The 25,200-nt window shown below is 41.2% G+C and overlaps 1 protein-coding gene across 1 annotated transcript in view; it reads right to left on the bottom strand.

The window, feature by feature from the left end:
- Positions 1-25,200, bottom strand: part of pard3bb (par-3 family cell polarity regulator beta b) — a 177,347-nt gene that overhangs the window by 53,344 nt on the left and 98,803 nt on the right. The window contains exons 19-22 of the mRNA XM_070914428.1: positions 22,102-22,317; positions 18,842-19,070; positions 9,997-10,107; positions 9,256-9,624 (exon numbers count right to left, since the gene is read on the bottom strand). Of these exons, the coding sequence (XP_070770529.1) occupies positions 9,256-9,624; positions 9,997-10,107; positions 18,842-19,070; positions 22,102-22,317 (925 nt within the window). The remainder of the gene's footprint in view (positions 1-9,255; positions 9,625-9,996; positions 10,108-18,841; positions 19,071-22,101; positions 22,318-25,200) is intronic.

The raw sequence follows: 25,200 nt of genomic DNA, 5'->3' as shown, positions 1-25,200 counted from the left end.
TTAGCTGACGTCTCCGCTAATGAAGTCTGACAACAAAAGATCACCAATGCTGGCAGGTGGGTCAGAGGGAAAGGAGAAAAGAAAGGGGGGCAAGAATAGAGAGAGAGGGAGACGTAGTTCTACAGTGCAGCTGTGTGTGTGTGCTGTCAGGTTGCTCTGTGGCTCTATTTTCCTCTACAGGCTAACAGGAAGTGACACGTGTTTTTTAAATGCAGCTGACAGGATATGACACTGCTCCTTACGCGGCGCCGTCTAAGCGCTGGGAGTAATTAGCGCTCTATCGACTGCCATGACATCAATCAGACTAGCTGTCTAAATGCCTGGGTGTGCAGGAGAGACGGTGGCAGAGGAGGCTGGCATCATATCGCCATGACAATCAGTGTGTGTGTGTGTGTGTGTGTGTGTGCGTGTGTGAGACAGACAGAGAGAGAGGAAGCACTACAGGTGGTAAACTAGCTGGCATAAAATCATGTAGGCAGGCTGTCTGGCTCAACATTCCCCTTTGACTTTAACAGCCGTGTGTGTGTGTGGCAAGAGGCCTATTTGGCCGATGCCTCTGCCAACAACACTAGCTGTGGACGCCATCCGTCTAAGGCTGGATTTATACTTAATGCAAGGGGTTAACAGATATCCCGTGACAGATACCTACAGCATGGGTTTTGATTCATGGTTCAGTGTTATATTTAACTGGCTGACTGGTCACAGCAAAATGTACTGTGCTGTACGTGATCACGTCTTATAGTTTTCTTTATTAATATTTCCCACTGCAATTCTGTTTCAGTTCTTTTATTCACTTTATGATAAACAAACAGCGATGGGAAGGTTCGCCTAAGCTGACTAATCACAGCTCTTCATTTGAGCACTTGTTTCTGCCACCAGTAGGATTAGAGGTATCGGCATGTTTAGGCACAAAAATGACTTGGCTAAGGTCAGGGATAAACAAAGATAGGTTATATTACAGCTCTAAACAGAAAAGGTGCAGTTTCAGGCTCCCAGCAGAAAAATGACAAGTGTAGCTATTGACAAAGTAGTAGAGGTCAGACTTCAGCATACAATCCAAATAACATTGTTATGGCTTTCACAGTCACATATTACTTTAGTCCTCACTGTTGAAAGTGTTGCTTACACGTCTACCATTTGGCCATTTTACACTTTAGACACTGATTCTAGCTTGACTAAGAATCTTTCTAATTACTCCAGAAGGTTTGAGAAGTCACTCTAGCTGACCTTTACTTCACATGACCTCATCTCTCTCTTGCTCTCCGTCAAATTTCCCTTTGCTTTTTAGACAAATATTTGCTGGCCATGTGGACTCAACCAGGGTAGTTTGATTAGACTTAATTAAGCAAAACCACAGTCTTCACCTTACCCAGAATTATTTCACCCAACTCTAAGCATGATTACTAATCTTAACCACAGCTAAATTGTCATTGCCAAACGTGAGTTATATTTTTTCTAAAAAGGTGTGGTGATAACTTCAAGGTTATACGACGTGAACAGGAATCCGTGGCCTTCATTCAGATGTCACTGATAGTGCACCTAACCACATTTATGGTCCGTCATCTATGGCTGTCCCTGCATGCTACAATATACTACATATACGTACTGTCTGGGCTGTCTGTTGAAATAATGTACGCACAAAAAAATATCGACTAACCCTCTCACATGTGGTTAAAGAGCAGAGCCACACCTGCAAAGACACAGAAACAAGTAATGCGCTGTATATGAATTATAGAATCTGAGACGTAAAATATACACACACAAAAAAAGAGTGTGCATGTTGCTTAGCTACAGGTTACCACTACTGAAATTACAATTTAATTCACTTCTCATAATCCCTACTGTATGAAAAAGGTAGGAGCTAGAGCACAGGAACAACAAACATCTATATAGACTGAATATAATGAAGGATGTAAGCTAATTCCGTCCCTGAGCGTATACCTTTTGTCCATAGAAACTTTTAGTGTGCTCATCTCTTTGTGTGTGTCCTTATAAAAGCCTGAGTCTATGTGGCCATGTGTCCTTTTGCCGTGGACGTGCTCCATCGCCGGAGGATGTCCTTTGCATGGAATTTATTTTTCATTGAGAACTACTTGTGCAAACACGAGAGGTGGAAATCATAAATGAGAGGAAGAGAGTGCAACAGGGGGGGAGAGAAAGGGTATACTGAAGGGAGGAAAGCAAAGTGGGAGGAAGGGATGGAGCAGACGAGTGCCTCTTGAGAGCTTTTCCTTATTAGCCAGGCTGAATCACGCGCTGTGAGTCCGGAAAACACATACTCTGGCCCTATTCTCGTCTGCTCTCCATCACTTGCCCCCCCCCCCCCCCCCCCCCCCCCCCCCCCCCCGCCCCCACCTCTTCTCATTCCTCTCTTTTAGTCCCCTTCACATTCCCTACTCCCAGCATCTCAGTTCAGTTTATCCCTTTTGCTATTTTCCCATTTCCTTTCCTTAGTCTTTGCCCTTTTTTATCCCACCCCCATTCTCCTTGCATGTCCTCACTACGTCCACCTCCTTCCTCATCTCATCTGTTGAATTATCCCAAAACATCCACTTAGCCTCTCTTCCCCTCTGAATCCCTCGCCACCTTTTCTTTCTCCTTTTCTCTTCACTAGTTGATCCACTTTTCTCATTCCTGCAATTATTTGGCTCCACTCATGTGTCCTTTCAGCCCACAAAATGTGGACCCCTACTCTCTCTCCCAAACCATCCTCTTCAATTTCTCCATCTCATTTTTATTTTTTTTTTTAGCTCTAAACAATATTTTTCTCCAAATCTTTCCAGTTCACTCTTCTCTTTCCATTCTGTTCATTTGTCTGTGTTCCTTTCTTTCCCTGACCTTTATCCCCCACTTTCTCTACTCTGTAGCCTTCTCTTCCTGCTTTTAGAAATGAAATCCCCCTTTTCTTCAACACTTCCTCTTTGCTACTCATTCTGGCTCTTTCTTCTCCATACCTCTCTTCTGTTTCACCCCTTCCCCGTTTTCTTTCTTTAACTCCCCTTCCTCTTTATTCCTAATCCCACTTAACCTTCCATTTTACCTCCCTTTAGTTCCAAAACACTCCACACTTCTCTCGCATATCCGCCATGGTCCTTGAATCCGCTTGCTTCTCTCAGTTTTTTAAATTAGCTGAAAATTCCACATTTCTTTCCACAATGTTTCCATAATGATGCACTTTTCTTTTGCATGTAAATAAAGTCTCCACATATAAATGACAAAATAGGTATTTTTAAACAACCCATAAAAGTGTATTGTAGATATGCCACGCCCATTTGTGGAACAAATACACACCTGGAGTACTGCTTCAAAGTTAAGGCAAGTAAAACTAGTTTGTAAAGATTAAAAATTATCTTCAAGAATTACTTGGAGGTCACTTGCCAGAAAAAAATCAAACATTATCTTGCATGTCAGAAGGGCAAGAAGCTACATGTTACAAAGAGACAGCAGGAAAATGATCAGTGCATTTTGTGTTTATGTGGCCTCAGCTGTTCATTCAGTAATGAGCTTTTCTTCGTGACTTATATTATTTGCTTTGATGCTTATTAGCGCCAAAATCTACCCAAAGCCATCAAAGATACATCCCCTAATACACACACATACATGCAGCCCCTGCCCCACCAAAACTAATTACCTACAAGAGGCTGATGTGGAAAACAGCACTCGCACAGACCAACCTGGCACCCACTAAAAGCTCCCTCCACAGTGTGTGTGAGAAGTGTGCAAGATAAAGACAGTGAGTATGTATTACTGGGTAAAAAAAAAGGCCCCTGTTTGTGTGTGTGTGTGTGTGTGTGTGTGTGTGTGTGTGTGTGGCACTCATTGAGCTGAGAGAATGTCTGATTAATTAACATGGAGGAAAGAAAGCCTCTACAGTGAGCAGCCAAGCAATGCTAAAAGCTCATCTCTCCCTTTCTCCGGTACGAGCTCCCACTACGTCTCTCTTGGTCCCTTTTCACCATTTTGACTCTTAATACACATTCTGGGAGTGCATGTTGTCCCCATTCATGTACTCTGTGAAGTAAGGCAAGCTTAAATATGTTAGGTAAGGTACAGTATATGGTGTATAAATCACTACATTTGCCCATGTGTTGGATTCTAGCAGTCAAAAGAAGCCCAGGCGCCTCTGCACTACATTGTGTCACACTTACTAGCATCTCTACAGCTATACAGAAGGAAAGACTATCACTGTGTGATATAAAGCAAGTAAGAGGACGGCTGCTCTTCCAGCACAAACACAGCTAAGGTTTTCAGAGTTTCTCGCAATGGCAGATGGTGAGACGAGAGAAAGCCAATGGCGAAATCACTTCCAACATGTTTATCCTCTTTAGTCAAACAAACGTCAAAACAAACACAAACGGAGCAGCACTGAGGAGGGAGGGGGGGTGGAGCAGGAACTTTGTCTTATTGAATGAGTGTTATCGATCCAGCAGATGCTTATTCAGCTTAATTTGGTAATGCCACTATTGTCGTCTTGAGCATGGTCTTATTTGTTTATGGCATGTGTCTAAAAATGCTTCTCAAACGTACGTAAGCTGTGAGTTGTGTATATACAGAGTGTGCTGTGAAAATGGGGGCCGGCATATCTTTTATACAAACCGGGCAGGTTGGAAACATTGCTATATGACACAGTGCAGTACATGACGACAAAAACATGCAACATTATAGGCAAAGACATACAGTATGTTGCAAGGCCACTGCATTAGATGTTCATGATAAGTATTGTGCTACTCATTTTCAAGCTGTGCTTTCTCCCTGTTTTCTTTCCTTCTTGATGTTATTTGCTCTCTACTTATCTTTCACTCCTGCGCTACAGTAACTCTCTCTCTCTCTCTCTCTCTCTCTCAAGCTCACTCCACTCTGGTCTCTCCAGGCTGATTGTTTTCTAATTGGTGGAGTGCCAGAGGTCGTGGTTGTTATGGTAACCTGCAAGGGGCACTTGGAAGGGTTAGGCAGTGGTGGTAGTGGTTGGGCGAGGGTGGGAGGGGGCACCCACTCAAGAAAACGGAGGGCAGCACTCATCCAAGGCTTGGGTGGTCACTTCAGAAAATGGACCATGTGTGTGTGTGTGTGTTTGACATCCTAACTATCTTAGTTTTGTACATGCATCTAAGTGTGTGAGTGCACAAGACAGAGAAAATGGTTCTAGTGAGAGGACGAGAGGGAGTGAGAGAGGTAGTGTATACATACGTACGTACATGCGGCGTGTGTGCGTGTGTGTGTGTGTGTGTGTACGCAGAGGGTCGGCAAAGAATCCTGGTCTCCACTTGAAAATCTTCTAAAGAGATCCTTTGTTTGCATTCGTTGGTCTCCCACCCTGGTTCCCTTGCTGCTTCCTTCCCTATGTGAGCCACTCAGGCCCTCCAATCTGTCCATCTGTGTACCGAGATGGAGGAGCTGCAGGAGGGTGGACACCAGGAGAAAGACTGTACGGCCACACTAAGCTGAATTTCTCTCTATGATTTAGCCTCAGATTTATGTCTCTAGTGTGGATACATGTGAGGACGATGGCATAAGCCTGGTTGGGGGCCGTGTGGCAGTAAATATAGGAATGTCGCCTGTAACATAATCTGTCATCACTTGTTCTGAGACGTCAGTACAGCCGATCACACAGTAAAAGGTGTTGTCATAAAGCTGTATTTACGTCCATCTCAGCAGATGACTTTGAGATCATAAAGTAGTGATTTGATTGATATCATTGAAAAAGAAACAACCTGCAAATGCTAGTGCGGACGCCCATTGTTTTCACATAGCATTTTTTAAATTAGATGCCTTATTGAGGACGTTGTCTTACGTAAAAGACCTTTGTGGCAGGAAGAACAATTTAGGGAAAAAGTGATACAGTAGATTATTTGAGCCTATGAAAGAAAGAGTGAGCTTCTTCTCCCAAACACATTCATGCTTTTGTGTGTGTGTGTGTGTGTGTGTGTGTGTGTGTTTGTGTGTAATCTTTACGAAACGTGTGGTGTCTGTGTGTGTGCGTAACAGGTTTACTAAATGAGTCTGCATTAAACTCTGTCATGCATAAGGAACTGAGCTGGCTGTGCCCTTTAGAATTAAGGGTGGTGGGCTGGTTGACAAGCAGACAGTGTGCTATATCACTGTGCTGTGCGGTTAAATAACTGTGCCTCCATAATAGAGCTGTTTAAAGCAAACCACTGATGAAAAAAAAAATGTCTGGACACTCACAAACACACACAACAATGCATACATGCAGCCAGTGTGCTGGGGAATATAAATTGGCTGTGTTTTAAGACCTATAGAAATGGATGAAAAGATGTGTGCAGCCCTGTTGTTTATTCGAATCATTGCTTGGAAAACTTGAAAAAAATATGCCATCTAGCTTTACATAAGGCTAACTAAAGCAGAGGTACTGTGAGCATCAAGGCTAGAATGTTCCCCATGCACCCCGGGCTAACTGATTAATGTCTTCATCAATTATCTTCATCACTGTGATTTCAGAAGTCTTACAACCTGTTGCTCCTCAACTATGGAGTTTGTCACAGCTTTTGACAGATTCAAGCATCATGTTCGGTAGGACCAACTACTGAGTGCCTATTAATTGACAATGTGCTCTTTGTTGCACACGTGTTGCAGAGATACCTGCAGTAATTAAAGAATATTGTCTGCATTTATGAGCTGTTTTAGTGTTTGGCTCAGACCCAGTTCCAGAGTAAAATCACTATGGGGGCTTTTCAAATTACAGGAGGTGCACCAGTAGTTACAGAACAGGCTGAACAGGCAAGCAAAGGCAATGTAAAATAGCATACTGCTGATACAGAGTCAGTTCCACTGTGTGTTATTGATAGTTGATGACCAGAAATTATAGGCAGGTAGCATTGAAACCAAACATTAGTGGTATGATTAGACTTAATTACTTTAATTACTATTAATTACTGATTAGGCACCATTAGTAAACAAAACTAGCAAAGCACAAATAATTTAAGATGTTCATTACTTTAAATCATTGTTCCAATAAGAAGATATTAACTTCTTAAAGCAACAATTCTTTTCAAAGTGGCTAACAAGGCATATACTAAAAGGTGAAAGTAGCAACGGCCAAAGACAGCAAGCATTTTGGAGTACTGTGTCCTGTTCACCGAATTTTCCAGTTGATCTTTATTTATGAATCAAGACCTACTAAAAGTTATTATTTCCACTGACTGAGCAAACTGATTATTTCCAGCAGCACTCACAGTTTCCAGGAGAAGAAGTCTAATTTCAGCTGATGGTGTTGTTTCATCCCTTAAATTATCATCATTATCTAACATTATCAAGGGCGAGGCAGTGCCTGTTTCATTGTTTGAGCCATTTTCAATATCCATGACTTACTGCCGACAGCAGTCTATCTACATCTTATATTCAGTCCACACACACATACACGAACTTTGTACATTTGTGTGCTTCATTGCTTCGCTGAGGTGCTGATGGAATGGAAGCCTTAGCGATTTTGTTTATCTCCATCTCCCACATGCATATTGCAGCTCTGGCCTCCCTTGACGCAAAGTAACACAGAGTCACGCACACACACAGACACCGCTGACACACTGCCTTCTTTTTTTGGCACCATCGATTACTGTCAGCCAAACCTGGACTTCCTCCTGTCTGCATCATCAGGTTTCAGGAAGTGATGATAAATGAATGGCACTATCTGCCAGGACTGCTGTGGCCATGGATATATGTTTCTCAAAACAAGGCATTCTTAGACTCCTTTTACTTCTTTACTAGGAAGGAAAGAGATGGGAAAACTTAACATAAATATTGGATAAATTAAGCTAAATACCTACAAATTAGAAGTGTCAAAAACTGAGATCTAGTACACCTTCTGGAAAAGCCCACACTGGATCCATGGGACTTACTTATTCATCTATCTTCTTGTATCTATCTCGTAGTACCTTACAAGTTAAGGTTAGCAGCTCATGTTAGAAACTGAAGCATTGGCATTGCTCATAACATATCACACAAGTACAGTAACAAAAATGCGATGCTTCAATATTAAATATTTCAAACTGGCTACATATAATCATGCATTACATCATTGAAGGCCGAGCGAACTACGTATATTTACATAATCAAAATTATATTGCATGCATAGGAGACCATATTGTGAATTTTGTGTGAAAACTTGCAGTTGAGGGGTGAGGAATTGTTTTAAAGGTACTATTTCACAAAAACATACTACATACTGATAATTAAAGAGCAGACTCCAGTTTCCATTTTTGTGGCAGCATATATTTTTAGACAGTGATGTCTCGCCCTTGACCTTTAATACAGCATTGGAAGAACCTGGGACTGCATTTACATCCCTGTCTACGGTCTTAACATTGCTGGATCCCATTCCCTTGTGCATTTACAAAAAAAAATAGCAATTTACTTTTAATAAAAAAATCTTAAAGAAGTTTACCCTAGGAGCCAAGGTCAAATGAGTCTTGACTTTCCATGATGAAACACTGTTTATGTATAAGGAGGAAACAATAGTGTCAGAAAACATTTCTATGAAGCTTGGAACTGTCCATCAAACAGGTTTACTTCCTCGCATGAAGAGAGGTACAGAAATAAGGTGAATGTGTGTGTGTGTATGTGCGCGTGTGTGTGAGGATATCTGTACTGGCAGATATATTCAGAAGTAAGTGAGCTGTGACTGACATAGTAAGGGTAAGGAGTAAGGATTGTGGAGCTGAGAGGAACACATTGAGCCCTGCAGTGATTTTCTTCTTCTCTTTTTGCTGGGATACACACATACACAATATGTATGTCAGTGGGCATGTGAGTACACAAGCGCTCATACTGAAGCTCAAAGCAAGCACTATCTATCTCTTTCTCTCAAACAAACACACACACACACACACACACACACACACACACACACACACACACACACACACACACACACACACACACACACACACACACACACACACACACACACACACAAACTGGCCTGTGGCAGACAAACCTGATTTAGACAGGTGAGGGGGAAAACAGAGGGAGAAATACGAAGCATCAGCAAGATAACATTGCACTGTAAAACTGAATGGGAAGGCAGAGGAAAGGAGCAGGGAGAAACATGGGAGCTTCCTGCCCAGGCCTCGCTGCAGGAAGGGGGCCAAGGTTTAGATCTTATATATGCTCAAATAAAATTTAAGACACATTGATCAAATTGTAATAATTCTGCCACAGAGTGTCAAACTACTGAACAAAGCTGAAAAACACTTGGGCCATTCTGTAGTAAATCCTGAGAAGGTTGTGGCGCCTTACCTTTCAGTGGCAGTAGCAGAGACAGGAGGAGATGTAGCTCCAGCTCCCCTTGGTTTATTGACCTTGGCGTACAGTCTATCAAGGGGGTCATCATCAGGGATGGCTACAGGTTCGTTGCCATGATTCCCATGCCCTGGAAAGGCAGAGGGGCCTTGAGGGGAAGGGGTGCGGGCATGGGCGTGCTGAATTGTACTGTAGGGAGGTGACTGAGATGGTGGCTGTGGCATGGAACCCATATCTCTGTCCCTGAAGGACTGTATTCGGGCATAGTTGGGGTCTGCATCGTCATCCTCAACATCTGGATATGCCGACCCGCCACCGCCGTCTCTGGACCGATGCTCTCGCAGCTCAGGATGCCCTGCCTCGATTCTGACAGACAGATGGAGAGCCGGGTTAAGGCTTCTAGAAATGTTATTGAGACGGTGATTTTGATGGGCAACATCTTTAAGCAAACCACCCAGAAGCACACCATTAGTATAGAGCTCAGGAATGACAAGCATGTGGAGTGGAGAGGGATACAGAGAACGGAAAGAATGACAAGTAATAAAGAAAGGAATGGCAGAGATATTAATTAAGTGGTTTCAATCTGTTCCATCGGAATCATAAGTGAACAATCATCTGTTATAAAGGAGGAAAGCATAGTGAGAGAAAATTTGCTCTGAATATACACAATATCTTAGTCTGTGTGTCAGCAAATTTAAAGAAGAATCATAATCATCTCATCTCTAGAAAGATTCCCACCTCTCCCTCTCATCTTTCATCCTCTCGAGCTCATGATCACTCAGAAGGTCTGACTTCTGTCGCTGTAGAGCTGCTTTTGCCTCCTTCTTCTCCTCTTTTTTCTTCCCGAATCTGGACAGAGAGAAGCATTGTTACAGACAGAAAGACAGAGAGATGGGCATCAGAAACAAACAAACAAAGTAGAGAAAAACCTTCTGCATGACGTGGTACTGTGGAAGCAGATGAGGAACAAACACCACATTAACACCGTTCTTACAACAAACGCACATGGCTGAAATCACACATATGCAAACACAGTGACATGAATGCAGACACACACACACACAGTGTGTTATTCAGTGCGAGAGCTGCTGCCACAGCTTGCGACTCAGTGTCAAGACCAAAAGAATTTAGGTATGGATCGTCCAACCTCTCCCAAGAAACACACAATCGCACTCAACCCTTTGCTGCCACTTATAACTGGCAAGACACCACCTCCACCACTTCTCAGTGGCAGGTAAACATCAAGTATGGTGAATATGTATTAAAAACAAGCCAATAATAGGAAGTTGAAGAAGGAAATATAGAGTGGCTGTGCACAGGTCTATATGTAGAGATTAGTGGTTGTTAACAGTAATGCAAAGAACACTGGAATAAATAGAGTATAATTAGTTCAGTAAATCAGATAGAGGGAGGCTCTATGTAAAGCTATTGCTTAACACTGTAATTTGATACTCTATACAGTCTAATCTAAATTAAAAGATGGCAAACACACAATAGACTTAGAGGCCTGATTTAAGTGGCCACATATCAATACTGAAACTACACCAGTCAATACAGTTTGTGTGTGGTCAGCATCAACAGCACACTCAGCACTACTGGACACTGCACAAGTCACTACCTGGAGAGTACCGTGACTTACACACACCTGACTAAACTTCAGCACTAATGGCTTGAACATTTTGCGGACACGCTGGCACTTGCTAGTGAATGAACAAGTTGACCACATCTGTATCTATAGAGCAAAGAGAGAAACAAGCACATTTTGACAAACAAGTTAACCAGTATAACCATTTCAGTGTATGGAGACACATGGTGTGAAAGAGACAACTATTTACTGTGAATAATAAATGAAATCGTATTGTTTTTCTTCTTAATTCAAGAACAGATTCTAAGTCAACTTTTACGCTGACAATGGTCCGATTTAAATGTAGTCACCAAATAAAAATGTCATGTGCTAAAAATGTCACTAGCACGTATAGCCTGTTCACATGCTGAAGCAAAAAAAACTACGCATAGAAGCTCGTTAAACTTTACACCCCAGCAGCTTTACAGTGAGCAGGATATGGTTAATTGAGCCAGTCAAACCTGCTAAATAGTTAATATCTCCGACATGCAAACGGTGACCTTATAACGCGCCTTATGTTTTATTTATCTTGTGAATTTATTGATGTATTATTCTTTGGTCTACACTTCCGCTACCCACTGCTGATGTTTTTTAAGTATCACTAAACCTGCTTGTGCATTATTTAAAACAACATTCACGGTCATTTTAAAGTGTGTGATTTTGTGTGCGACTGGTTTGTAGTTAAGCTTGTGCACGTCCCTGCAGTGCTGTAGTTAAAAACACAAAGAAACAAACAAACAAAAAAAAAGGTGTGTGTGTATGTTGAGTTAATACGTTTCTTTGAAATGCTTAATGTGGACTGGGGGGGTAATGAAGCTTACTCACCACCCATGATTGGGGGTTGGGGTGTAACCGTGTGCGTGCATTAACAGTGTGAGTGTCTTCGCCTCACAGGGGACAAGCCTCGCTCTAATTACTGCTACCTACAGAGCTTGAGGCTTACCCTTTCCTTAAACTCCCCCGCTCCCCCTCACTTACCCCTCCCTCTCCCACCTCTGTTCCTTTTTACCTTTTTATTTTACCTCAGCACTCTCCTCCTTTTCTCTCATTACCCTTATTTCTGTTTCTTTCATTCACAGCTCACCTCACCTTCACCCCTCCATCTCGCCGTCTCGTTTGGCATGTGGCCCCTTGGTATCAAACACTTCTCTCACAGCACTTAACCTCTCACATCGCCTCCTCTCCTCTATGCTGTCATCCCTGTTTCCTCTCTTGCCTCAGCTTTTACACAGAAAATGAAAATGTGACAAAGAAGTTGGGGATAAGGCTGGATTTCATATCATTTGTATTGCTTGCAAGAGATACAGAGTGAGCCAGAGAGAGACTGTCATACTCGCTGTCAAGATAATGCAGATGGTTGGAGACAGATAACAAAACTGGAGAAGTGACAGATATATGAACAACAGCCTCAGCTGTGTCCAAATTCAGGCCCTCTTTCGGACTGTAGTGAAATTGGAGGCCTCTTTAATACCTTCTCTGTAACATGTTATGACAAATGAAGCAATCTATCACATCACAGTGGATCTAATGACGAGAGCTATTTTCATGTAGGAGGGGAAGGAGGAAGAGCTTCACGAAATCATTTCACTGCAGCAGGCAAAAACATTATTTGCTTATGCCTGTCAACAACCCTCTTTTCAGGTCAGTCCTTTAAAATGTCTTCTGTCCAACATGAGTAATCAGTCAGAATACAAACCATTAGCTGCAGGTCACCACAGCATACATTTACAAACTTAGAGAGGCGCTGGAGGTGAGACTAACTTTAAAGAGTTATTTTATTTGCCTTTTTTTCTATCTTTCTTTTTATGATGAATTACTAAAAAGTGGAACATGGTAAGGCATGTATGATGTGGAAGTATAAGCAAAACAGCCACATCATACACACATAGTCTAAACGTCCTGAATGTGTTTAAAAATGTACAAGTTACGCTTATCGCTTGAGCATAATTTCACAAGGAATATCAGAGTAAGAACAGCTGATTAACAGCCAGTTAGGATGAATAAATTACCTCTTGTTCTGTCGTTAGTGGGAACAAAATGATGACTCATGAATATTAATGGTCTAACATCACAATCTGTATGGAAAGTGTATGGCTACTCATTTGCATGCGAGAAAGATTTAATTAGAAAAATATACACAGGTTTCTTAATGCTTCCATCTGTGGAGGAAAAGGTGGGATGATGTCTGATGTCTGATCAAGGACAAAAGACGTTTGTTTGGGAATATTGTTTGTTTTCATGGTCGTTTATGTTGCGCTACCAATCAGTTGTAAGTAAACAACAGGTACAAACACACATCTGTTATAAATAATATATCCACATAATTATCATTATAATTATCATTAAATGTAGGCAAGGCAAAATGTACATGGGAGGATGGTTAGACTTTCCTCACTATGTTCCCAGGCAGTCTCCTTGAATATATTGTTAAACATCGGCTTCATTTAACAGAGCATCCAGCAGCAGGTACAGTGCAAACACTGTCATCATTCCAAATATTTCAAAAACTTCTGCATCGCCATCGTGTCACTTTGGAGTTTGCCAAAGACAGGTGTAGGCTATCATTTCATATCTATTTACATGCTTGTTTATGTTAGACATGATTTTTTCTTTCTTCTGCTTCACTTTACATGCACTTGACTCTTTTAAAAATGGTGTTGTTGCTTGCTCTCACCTTTCTCCAACCAGAATGCACTAAAAAGAACTCCCTGGTCATAGGTAGGCGTACACTTACTGATGGCAGCCCAAAGAGGAGGAAAGGTAAAAAAAAAGGGGAAATGTAATTAGTAAAAGAGATTTTTTTCCTCCACACTTGACAGGAGCCGGTGCCCGCATTACATTTTCTCAACGTGCTTATTGTTCTTAACACATTTGGATGTTTTGTCGATCACCCAACCTAAACTTAACCCACAGTTTAACCTACATTTTATTTTGTCAGGCCAGCATGGTAAAACACCATTAGGCCTGAAACAGGTTCTAACAATAAACCACTGCAAGTCACACACATACATGCATTCACATGCACACAGCCATGCTACTATGACTGGTGAACAGTGAGCGTTCAGAGGGCGGTTCCACACTTGTGCTTCTGATTAGTCCATGAGGAGAAAACTCACTGACAAATGAGCAGAAAACGAGTGCAAACATCTGTGACTCTCACTTCACCTATTCTTTCTATTCTTCTGCTCTTCTCTCACTCCCTCCCTCCGTCGCACCATAGACACGCCTCCCTTTGCTATCATTGGCAAATGGATCCCTGAGGGAATGGGTGATTGACAAGTGTGCTGCGATAACAAGCACACACACACACACACACACACACACGTACATAAGCAGACAGACACTGTGTGAGGAAGCACACATTCAAATCCAAGCATACACACAAACACACACAGATGATTGGCAGGCATGACACTAGTCCGTGACACTCCAATGACTTCCTGTCATGATGTTTGATTGGCAGCTGGTGGGTCCTTCTCCACCTTCAAGCACGTGCTCTCTAATTATGTAACAATGACAGGCCATATCTGGTCAAAAGACAGGGTTTTTCCTGCATAAAGAACAGTTTCCTTGCAAACATTTCATTATTTTGTAATGAATGATTTTGTAATTAGTTTACTTTAAATGATCTTTCTATGATGCAAGCCTTACTATTATGATGATCTTGTTCTTTGAATAAAGAGAAGGGGGGAAAAAAAGATATCCTAGCTAATTAGCGATGACCACTAAAAGCACCATTGAGATGGGCCAATAGTCCCAATGATGGAGCACTTTAAGTCTAACAGAGGTGCAGCATTATGACCACCTGGGGAGAGGAGAAAGAAGGAAAAGAGGGGAAAATATGGGTGAGTGTAATTATAGGCATCAATGAGAGGTAAAGAAAGCGAGCAGGCTCAGTGCTCCAAGAGAGGGATTGTGCTCTAATTGTAACCTGTAAGTTTTTGTGTTTCTTTTCTTATTCACACATTTTTTGGTTGGCAGTTGTATTCTTTCTTCTAAATAACATTTGCTTACGAAAGTAGATCAGTCAGCCGACAGTCAACAAACATATATGCACGTGAACACACATACAACACACACACGTGCACACACAAAAAGATCGGAGCATCGGAGGCTAGATGGAGGTGAGTACGGCAGTGCACGATTACAACCAAACAGGCAACCATGCATTTATTATCATAGATTCTCATTACTTCACACCATTTTGAATCAGAAAAATGAACAGCATGCACACATACTTTACAACACGCATCAACAATCACATAGACATGACGCCCTGGCAACAGCAGCGCCTGTCCCTTTTCGGTTCTGGTAGACCTTGTACATTCCCAGTCTCACGTAATAGATTACCATATTTTCATATGTACAGACCGTCTCTCTCCCTCCCCTCTTTCACAACCTGCCACACACACACACACACACACACACACACACACACACACACACACACACACAGACACAGATGACAGAACAGCTCGGAGAACCATACTCTCAACCAATGTTAATTATGTTTGTAGAGCATCAAGTTATGGTTGTGTGTATATATATATGTGTGTGTGTGTGTGTGTGTGTGTGTGTGTAATATGAATGTTCAGAGAGTTGTCAGATTTGAGTATCAACCTTTACAGTCTGAGCAAGAGAGAGAATAGACACAAAGATCAGAGAGGAACAAAGGGTTACACAACTGCAGTCAATTTGGGGACAACAGACACACACACACACACACACACACACACACACACACACACACACACGAGAAGAATCACAGCAACCACATGCCAACTATACGACCATCTGACTGTGTGACCAATCATGTTTTATCACCACATGAATATTCATGACGGTTGGATGGTTACCACCGTGTGCTTACACACACACACACACACACACACACACACACACACACACACACACACACACACACAGTTGATTGGCATATCTGATTGGCAGGTGGCAGCAGTTCAGATGACAGAGCCAGCTGTCCACTTTAAAGGGCATTTTAAACAACCACTCAGAGTCTGCCTTGAATTTCTGGGTTAACAACGTGAATGAAACATTACAGTAATTACATTCAACTTTTCTCCACTTCTACGCCCCCTCTTCATTAGCATGAAGAACTAAATTGTAATTCGTCCTTTTGGGCAATTACAGTTTAATTTGGAAAAAAAACTGTGAAGACAGCTCTACAGTACAATAAGAGAGAAATATACTATTACAACATTATAGCAATAATACCAATGTGCGTCTTTGCAGCTGGTGCAGAGATAGAAGCATAATGCAATATTTGGTACAGAGATCTTGTGTGTAAAATGAAAAACATTAACATTTACTACTGTAAAACCAGAGAGCTCGGAGTAAGGTTGAGTGTCCCACACCACCTTTCCTCCAGACCATTAGGCCAATCAAAGCTGGCCTTAGATGAATGTGACAAATCAGCAGCTCGGCCTAAATTGAACTGTACTGAATAGCACCAATTTCCCTTCTCAGTCTACCGCCATTACACGCAATCAAATGTAGATAGGGAGCTGGAGCTGGAAGGAGCAGGCTGAGAGGAAAAAATTGGAATGATGCAAAGATTACGGTGGAGGGAGGGCGGAGAGAGAGGGAGAGAGGTTACAGAAATATGGCTGGAAATACGGGAAGGAGAGAAAGGGTAAGATTATCACTGGGCTTTAATCAAGGCCCTCTTATGGTGATGAGAGACGGGGTGTAGAGGAAAGGTCTAATATATCCTTGGGTGTATTATATGGTTTCTTAAGGCACTTAAGGCAAGACTTGATGGGGGAATTGGTGGTTAGATGAAAGGATGGATGGAGGGACAGGTGCATAGAGGGAAGGCTTGGTTAGATTTAACTGGAGATATTCTCGGGTGTGCTGCGTAGGCTGTCCAGACCATAATCAAACGGAGCGGTAGATCGGCGGGAAATGAGATGGATGAACACAGAAAGAAGGGATGGGGTGTAACCTTCCCTGAACTCTGAAGCAGTTCCTTTTGTATAAGAGATGAAGAATGAGATAATAACTTTATTACATTGCTCTTAGGAGGGGGTACATTTCTCTCTCTGCATGTTTCATCTGCTGTGGCAGCTACGTTAATAAGACACCATTCAATTCAGACGTGTTGAAAGTGACACGAAAATGTCACTAGGTCCGACTTAGTAAGATTGCCGTTGTGATTTTTACATAAAAGTGACCAGGGCTCTTGTTCAGACATGAGGCCGACATGTTAAATTTCGCCTAATTAACGTAAAATTTATTGGAAAAACTCAACAGCAAATTCTTTTATAGAAAAACTTCACCCGGAATAATCCATAGACCTTGCTATGAAAGGTTTTCACTATTTTTATCGAATCATAGAAAACCATTTAAATGGAAAATAGCGATGTCTATGGAGGTCTTTTAAGGTTTGAGTGAACTGACCATTTATCACGTTTTAACTACCAGGGGCTTTCGTCCATGTTGCAGGGTCTCTCTTTCATTCGGGGCTTGAAGAACTGCATTATAAAACTAAATATATAAATCTAAAAAAGTAGAGCTCTAAAAGCTGTATTTTGTATTTTTTCATACAACCCAAGTTGCATGTAGTGAAATGATGGGTTGAAGTGGCTAAAAGGCTTACACCTCAGGGGGCCCTTGAAAAGACGGAGGCAGATAGATAAACTGGTACGTAGGTCTGACATTAAAGTGAGTCTACAAAGAAAATGGGGTGAAGAAGGAAAGAACACACTGTACAGTACATACCACATACCTATTTCTGTCCACCCTCCCATCCACTGAAATGTTACCTTTGTGCATTGATTTGACATAATTATGAACAGGCTTTGGTCTGAAGAGCCATTTCCACGCTCAACTGTATGACAAAGACAACATCTTAACATCAAAAAAGCAATGTGTCTGTTCATAATAAGAAAAATCTCTTTCAAAATACTAAATACAATGAGAGGCACGAGAGAGCGAAAGCACACTGAAGTGAGAATGAGGTATATATATAAATATATATAATTAATATAAATCAACCTTGATGTTGTGTTAATATTCATATTACTGTTAATGTGTATTGTCCAAATATTTGGACAAAATGTTTTTGCCAATAAAGCCCTTTGAATTGAATTGAATGGAATGAGGAAAACAAGGTGGAAAAGAGGTGAAGAAGAAGGTGGAGACTTTCAAAGAAAGGGCATTGAACCTATTCAATCAAGTAAGTTTAGTGCATACTAGTCTAATTGCCCAATATTTCACTTTAAATGTAATTCTGAGATATAATTATTGTGATAAAATCTGACTTTGAAATCTGGAAGTGTTTTTCTGTGTTCTGGTTCACACACACTGCTTTTCTAAGTGTATTTTGAAAGGCTGCGCCAGTATTTTGCAGATCAAATTGCATGCAAGTGTTTTTCTTAAGATCTGTATCTACGTAATGGTCATGTGAATTCCCGTTTCAGAAACAACCATGGTGAAAAAGACATATATTAGGTAGGAATTAAGGTAGAAAGTACAAACTGTTCACTGAAACACTTTGCCCCATTCATGCTGTGTGCCTAACTATCCGCCCTTCACACTGGAAGATATAGTTTTAAAGTTAATCACATGAAATTGTTCTGACAGATAATTTTCAGCACCTCTTAAGGACATTGGGGCACCAGTCTGAGAGTGTTCTTTGTGGGCCTGTGAGCAAGTGATAGTGTTTCATGAGGGAAGAAAAAGCCCTCAGTGTTCACGTGTAAGGGTTATTTTTTGTCTGATATAGTATGAATGCACAAGGTGTGCAGAGATTGTGCTAATATATGGTCCCCTATTGACAGGAAAAAAATGTGGATGACGAACTCCATTAATCTGATTTCTGACATTAAATATGATGAATATTTTCTGACATCTTTTTGTCAAATACACACTACTTATTGCTGTGATACAAACTGTGACCTCATGTTAACTCTCTCTCTCACACATACAGTTACATACCTCAGGAGGCCAAAGCCTTTTTTCTTGCTCTTCTTCTCCGTCTCCTCAGGCTCCTCTGCTTTCTTTTTCTCTTTCTCTTTTCCTTTCCCCTTGTTCTTTTCCTTCTTCTTTGTTTTCGCTTTCTTTTTCTTGTCTTTTTTGCCTTTCTCCTCTATCCGATCCCCCGCTCCCTGGCGGGATGAGCTACTTGCAGGGGTGTCCCGGCCTGAACTCGGCTCCGAACCATCATCTAAAGGGAATAGAGGGAGAAAAATGTGGATTAGAGCAAGTGGGTGGAGAACAGTGTTTTAAAGAGCAGCAAAAGAAGTAGTAAAAGAAAGTAACTGAATTGGGACTTCCATCATTTTGTTAGATTTAAATTAATTTAACTCAATGCTTACACAAAGAGAATCAAAGCAACATAAACAACTGTAGATTGTACAGTAGGTTTAAGTAATAAACTCTTTGCAAAATAGGTATTTCTCATTGAAATCCTGATTAAAAGTAATTACTCTTATAAAAACTGACCAACTGCACCTTTATGTATTTACAACTTGCTTGCCTCCTGGGATACCTCATGTCATAAGCCCACCATGAGACACAAGTAGTCGATTTTTTTTATCCATTTGAGTTTATGCAATAGTGTTGCCATGTAAGAACCAATTTACCAATTTTATACTATCAAAGATGATCCTGTGACATCGATGACTAGCGACAGTGGCGTCAGGATTTTGTGTGAACCCTCTCTCCTTACCTTCTCCATCTTTATACATTGAAAATGAACTATATGGAGAACCTGGATGGGCTAATCTCACCATGTTAACCACAACCCAGCAAACAACGGGCTTGATCAACAGATAAATAAAAATTCCAAAACATCCAAGGAATCTTTTACATGTATTCATTTGACATCAGATAATCATAATTTTGTATTTACATAATTTTGAGTCTTCACAATCATCACTGTGCCCTTCTAATTTTCATGTTAACTTGAAATAGTAGTCAGTTCTGGAAAGAGTGGGTTTGAGTGGCACAACGAGTTTAGGCATTTAGCTAATGCTCTTTTCTAGAGTGACTCATTATAGCAGTACAATCAAATAACATTTGCAAAATCCCACAGCATAACACAATACAGTGAAGACCACATATCTGGTTATCACACAAGCAAGCATGTAAATAAAAAGAAACAATTGCACAACATATCGACAAATGAACGGCCCTCATACACATGGGCACATAGCGCTAAACTTTCTCTATTCGACATCTCCATGACAGATTTATTAACTTTACAGTGAATTAATTAACTCTTAGAAATGAGAAAGCGGAAATGTTCAAAGCATAAACTGTGACGCCTCATTACTTCTTCGACAGACTGGAGACCTGGCCTTGAATTACAATGATCACACACACAAACACACACACACTCACTCACACAGTCTACTTGTCAGATTTTATAAGATAACCAAACCAAATTAGTAACTTCAATTGAGATTTAACTTTGTGTGGATATTCACTTCAGCCTTAATTACAACGACTGTCTAGCAACAGAATGGAATTATAATTGCGTGTGTGTGTGTGTCTGCAGATGCACGGCTTCATGCTTGTGCTGGACCTGGTTAGTCTTCCCTTATGGAGTTCAACACTGACTATCTTTAGTCAGTTTACAGTGGTCAACTGGGTGTGTGTGTGTGTGTGTGTGTGTGTGTACACTAAACCAGTCAGTCAGCTCAAATAAATATATATTTAAAGAGTTCAAACACTCTTTATGAAAAACACCAAACCTCATACTCAAAAAGATGCAAATGAAACTTTAGTAAGGTAACAGTGAAGGACAACATGTGAAAGAGACAGACAGAAACAACTATTCAGCAGTATAATCCATCCCAGCTGACATGAGACATGAAAGCCAATGACTTAAAGCCTCTGCTGAATAGTCCTCTTGACAACTAAATTCTCTGGAAACTGTGAAGCACTGTGGTATTAGCTGGATTCAGCTCAGGATCCCACACAATGCATCAGTGACACATCAAACCTGACTAAATATTCACTGTGCACTCGTAATGGAAAAAAAAAATGTTAGCCACATTTGCATTCCTATTCACCATAAGTCTATAGGTGAAACTGCTAATCCACCTCTCAAAAACTGACAGGGAGTAGCTGATAAGCATTTGCATTTGATACTGAAATAAAGATGTGATTTAAGCCAAAGCAAAAGTGCACACGTGTAGAGAAAAAAGAGACACACAGAGAAAGAAAGAGAGAGAGATTGTCAGTGTGCTTCAGAGAACTGTTCTCTGTCAATTAACAGCTGCTCTCAAAGTGTTGAACATTTAGAAAGATGGTGACAGATGTGGCCACTGCGTGTGTGTGGTGTTGACATGCCCTATTAGTCCTATCCTGTGTGAGTGTAGTGATCTGAAACAGCCTGACTCATTACTCTGGTGGTGACTGATAAGAGGTTGCTGCTAATAACACAGCTGGGAATTGAAACGCAACTTCCAGTGACACAAAACCAAGCGGCTACCATTTAGCTCCTGGATAAATATTTAAAGCTAAAGTCCGGATCAGATTTGAGTCACGTACTGTAAAGCAATGCTGCTGCTTTGCTTCATATGCGTCGACACTTTGAGGCACGGTATTATTTCCACAATGACTTGGTCTTGTTCTGCTGGCAAAAGTTTTGGGTTGTTATTTCCTTAACTTATCAGAACTGACAACTATGGACCTAAACTGTGCCAAGTGCACTGGCAGCTTTTCAGAAAAGTAGAGGTGGTTGTTACTGGACATTGAACATAGAGGTAAGCCATGAGTATGCATCAGTTGCCATGTCAGAAAAATCCATCTGGAGGCACTGAACATACATGTAAACCTTTAGACATGACTTATGCAGATACAAAATCCCTGTCATTTTGGAAATGGCAACATATGGAAAAAAGCAAGTGATATAAATGTACTATCCAAGGGTAGTCCTGTCGCATTAAACACTCCTCAATCAGTGATGTCAAAAGTTTTTTTTTGCATTAATTGTCAAGAGAAAAACTGCTGCTGTGACATCACAGATGGGCGTGTGGCCAAAAGTGTGATTCAGTGTTATCTTTCAATTATCTTTAATAATTATAATTATTTAAAATTATTATTGTCTCTACCTTACAACTGCAGTCACAAAGAATTAGCTGCACTCTTTTTTTCCCCCTTGCCATCTCCCTGTTTCTTCTATGTCGATAGAATGAGTAACTGCATATATACAGCACAAAAAAAAAGATAACCTCTTCATCCCTTACCATCATCATCTTCAGGTGGCCCATCATAGGATTTATCAATAGCAGCTCTGAAGCTCTCGTTGCAGCCTCTTCCCCTGACCATATTCTGGCGAGGACGGTGGAATGGGAGGAATTCGTTTTTCCTGTTAACCTCCGACATGGCTGTCTGGAGACTCTCCAACGAACTGGACTTCTTCAAGCCGAGGGTAGGTCCGAGTTCTACAGGAGTTGATGGAGCTGGGGGAGGGGGGGCAGAGAGACAAAGGGTAAGAAACTTGTTTCTGTCAGCCTGCTTAGTTGGATTACAGGTGACTTGGCTGGTTTTGACACCTCAGAACATCAGAATGCCAAAATAATAAAACTAACTCATGAGGCAAGAGCCAACATTTACCATCAATATTTTATGGAACAATATATTTCTTTAGTACACAAGTTGGATAACATTTTTAATTATAATTCGACTAAAATGGCTTTGAATGTGTTACTGCTGTCAAAAATACTGCTACAATCAAAAAAACAAACAACCTGATAAGCATGTATACAGTAGAAAGTGTCCAATTTTGATCAGGCTGTCAAATAGGTTTGTGCCTTGCTCTGATTGGTTAAAAAAGCCTGCGGAGACACTGGCATGGAGCCAAAAGGACTGCGACACGCCTGAACTCTGGAGAGCAGAGCCAGGAAAAAAACAGTGATGCAGTTAACTATGCTGTTGTTGAGTTTGTGATGGATGCGAGGTCTGCTTCACTGCTACTGGTTCTCCATCCATCATCACAAGTATACTGCCAGAGATATTACTGAGGGAGGGAGGGATCCACCAGAAAGAATGATGAAGAGGAGGGCGACGGATGAGAGGACAGAGCATTGGTGGAAGTATTCAGGGGAGAGTAAGGTAAAGATCAGACATGTTGTGAAGATAAGTTGTGAAGCTTCACGATTTCACAGTACGTAAAGTCCACAGGTGGTGTAAAAAGTGAGACACGCCAAGTTTGCATGTTCTGCTTCAAGCAGACTATCTAGCAATTGTTGCTACTCAGCTGCAGAAAGCCAGCAAAAGCTAATGACATGCTGACTGCTGAAGTTCAGCCTCAAGCCCACTGTGATGTTCCCACCGCTCGCTGATTGTAAAACAAAAGAGGGAAAGGAGGTAACGCGTGCTTCCAATTTGGTTCGTCACTTCGACTTCCACCCACAACAGGGAGACACTGATGGTGGGCAAGAAGGGGAGAAAAGGAACAGGGAGGAGCAACGACAGGGAGGGAGCAAATTAAGTTTCCTCCGGGGAACACCACGGCGGCAGAGAGGAAGACAGAGAAAAATGGGAAGAAGGGAGGAAGGCTGGGCGTGCTGCCAGCTCAACATACTGGTAATCCTTACACACACATACACACACGCACACATTTTGGATTCCTTGCGGGCTCTGGCTTGTCGATATGATGCCACTGTGATTCATGATAGCTAAACCTGCATCACTTCAGCTAATGATTCCCTATACACACGACTGCTCTTGGTGTGTGTGTGTGTGTGTGTGTTTTTTTTTCTAAAAGCAGAGGAGATGAGAGGGCTGATGTGACTTCCACATATATTTAAACAACCATTAACTAAACACACACACACACACACACACACACACACACACAGTAATAACACACTCTGAATGTATGCACATGCATAATGTAAGTCGGCTGCTGGCAGAGGAGATGGACAGGAGCCATAACGTGTGACACTCCCATCCATAAACAGTCCATGACATTCAGATGCATACTGAGGCAGTAAACATCACACGAGTGCTATATGATTCATCTATATTGGAGTCTGATTCTGCAGCTTATTCTGATGCAGCTGAACAGATACACACCTACAGAAGAAAGTTTTCTTTGAGTAGCCATAGGAAATCATATTGTCCTGTCACCAGAAGCCATATCGGTCCCACTGCACGCCTGAATCAAGTCCAGATTAATTCCACACAATGGCAGGGATGTTATTGTCCAAACTTTTTTTAGATTGAATGACAGTGATACGACAACAATTACACTATCGCAAGTGTTTCTTAGACTCGTAAAACCCAAAACGAATAATGGGTTAACCGCTAAAAGATTTTTTAAAAACAGGAAGAGCGTGGTTTCTATGGGTCATCAGTGAAATACACACTTTTTGTTCATGAGTAAGAAACTTGCCTCCCACTGAATGTCATATTTAAGACAATGTAATTAAATCCAAGACTACTCTCTAGTAAAACTTCCAGCTCAACAGATAACTTACTGTGCAATGTCACCTTGAAACAAAGTCAAATTATATCATCTATCACTTTTGGCCACATCTGTGTGCGTCATTGTCTATAGCTTTTGCACCACTGAACTTTTTCTGTAATGAGTCACTTAAGTCTTTTCTCTGAAACATCTTGATTAAAATGTGCCAAAAGTACGATAGGATGTCCGTTGCTTAATTGTAACATGTAATGCATCTGCTTTATAATTTCCAGAGGCTTGACCACCAGCCGGAAGCAAACTATGGCAAACACGTTATCAGACCCTTGGCCAAAGAGCACAGCAGAGTATTCAATCTTGGAATAAATATTTTTTTTAAAATTCAAAGAAAGCAAACCAAAAGCATGAATAAACCCAACATAAATTGTCCAGGATTTTTTTTGATGTATTATTCCTTTTATTCACACTCTAATCAGAATCCTGAAACTCCTCAAGCCAACATGTTTGCAGTTGCCAACAACACTCTCAAAACACAAGCGCCCTCAAAGTTAATCCAGCATTTGACGGTTTTTATTTCAGTTACAATAAATTCATAATCCAACTCCAAAGACGCGTCTAAATTTGTATCCATCAGTATTTAGTCACACATTGCTTTTGGCAGATTAATACATTCCATATGAAACATGCATGTGATGGTCATCATCTGAATTCAGTGTCGGGAGGCAGGGTCAAGGTTCATTTTCCTCTGGGGAACTACAAAGTTTGAGGGTAATTGCAGTCAGTTTAAGAAGTGTAACACAGAAGAGCACACAGTATGTCCACAGACTGTGACCTCTGAGTCCAAACTTGTCTGATTGCAGAGGGTTGGGTAGTAACATCAAATAAATAGTAATATAAATAGCTTAGTGGTGTTGGG

The sequence above is a fragment of the Enoplosus armatus genome, chromosome 11 (genome assembly GCF_043641665.1).
Source record: "Enoplosus armatus isolate fEnoArm2 chromosome 11, fEnoArm2.hap1, whole genome shotgun sequence".
NCBI lineage: Eukaryota > Metazoa > Chordata > Actinopteri > Centrarchiformes > Enoplosidae > Enoplosus > Enoplosus armatus.
Note: the sequence above shows the minus strand (reverse complement) of the source record. Positions and strands in the feature narration are given on the sequence as shown.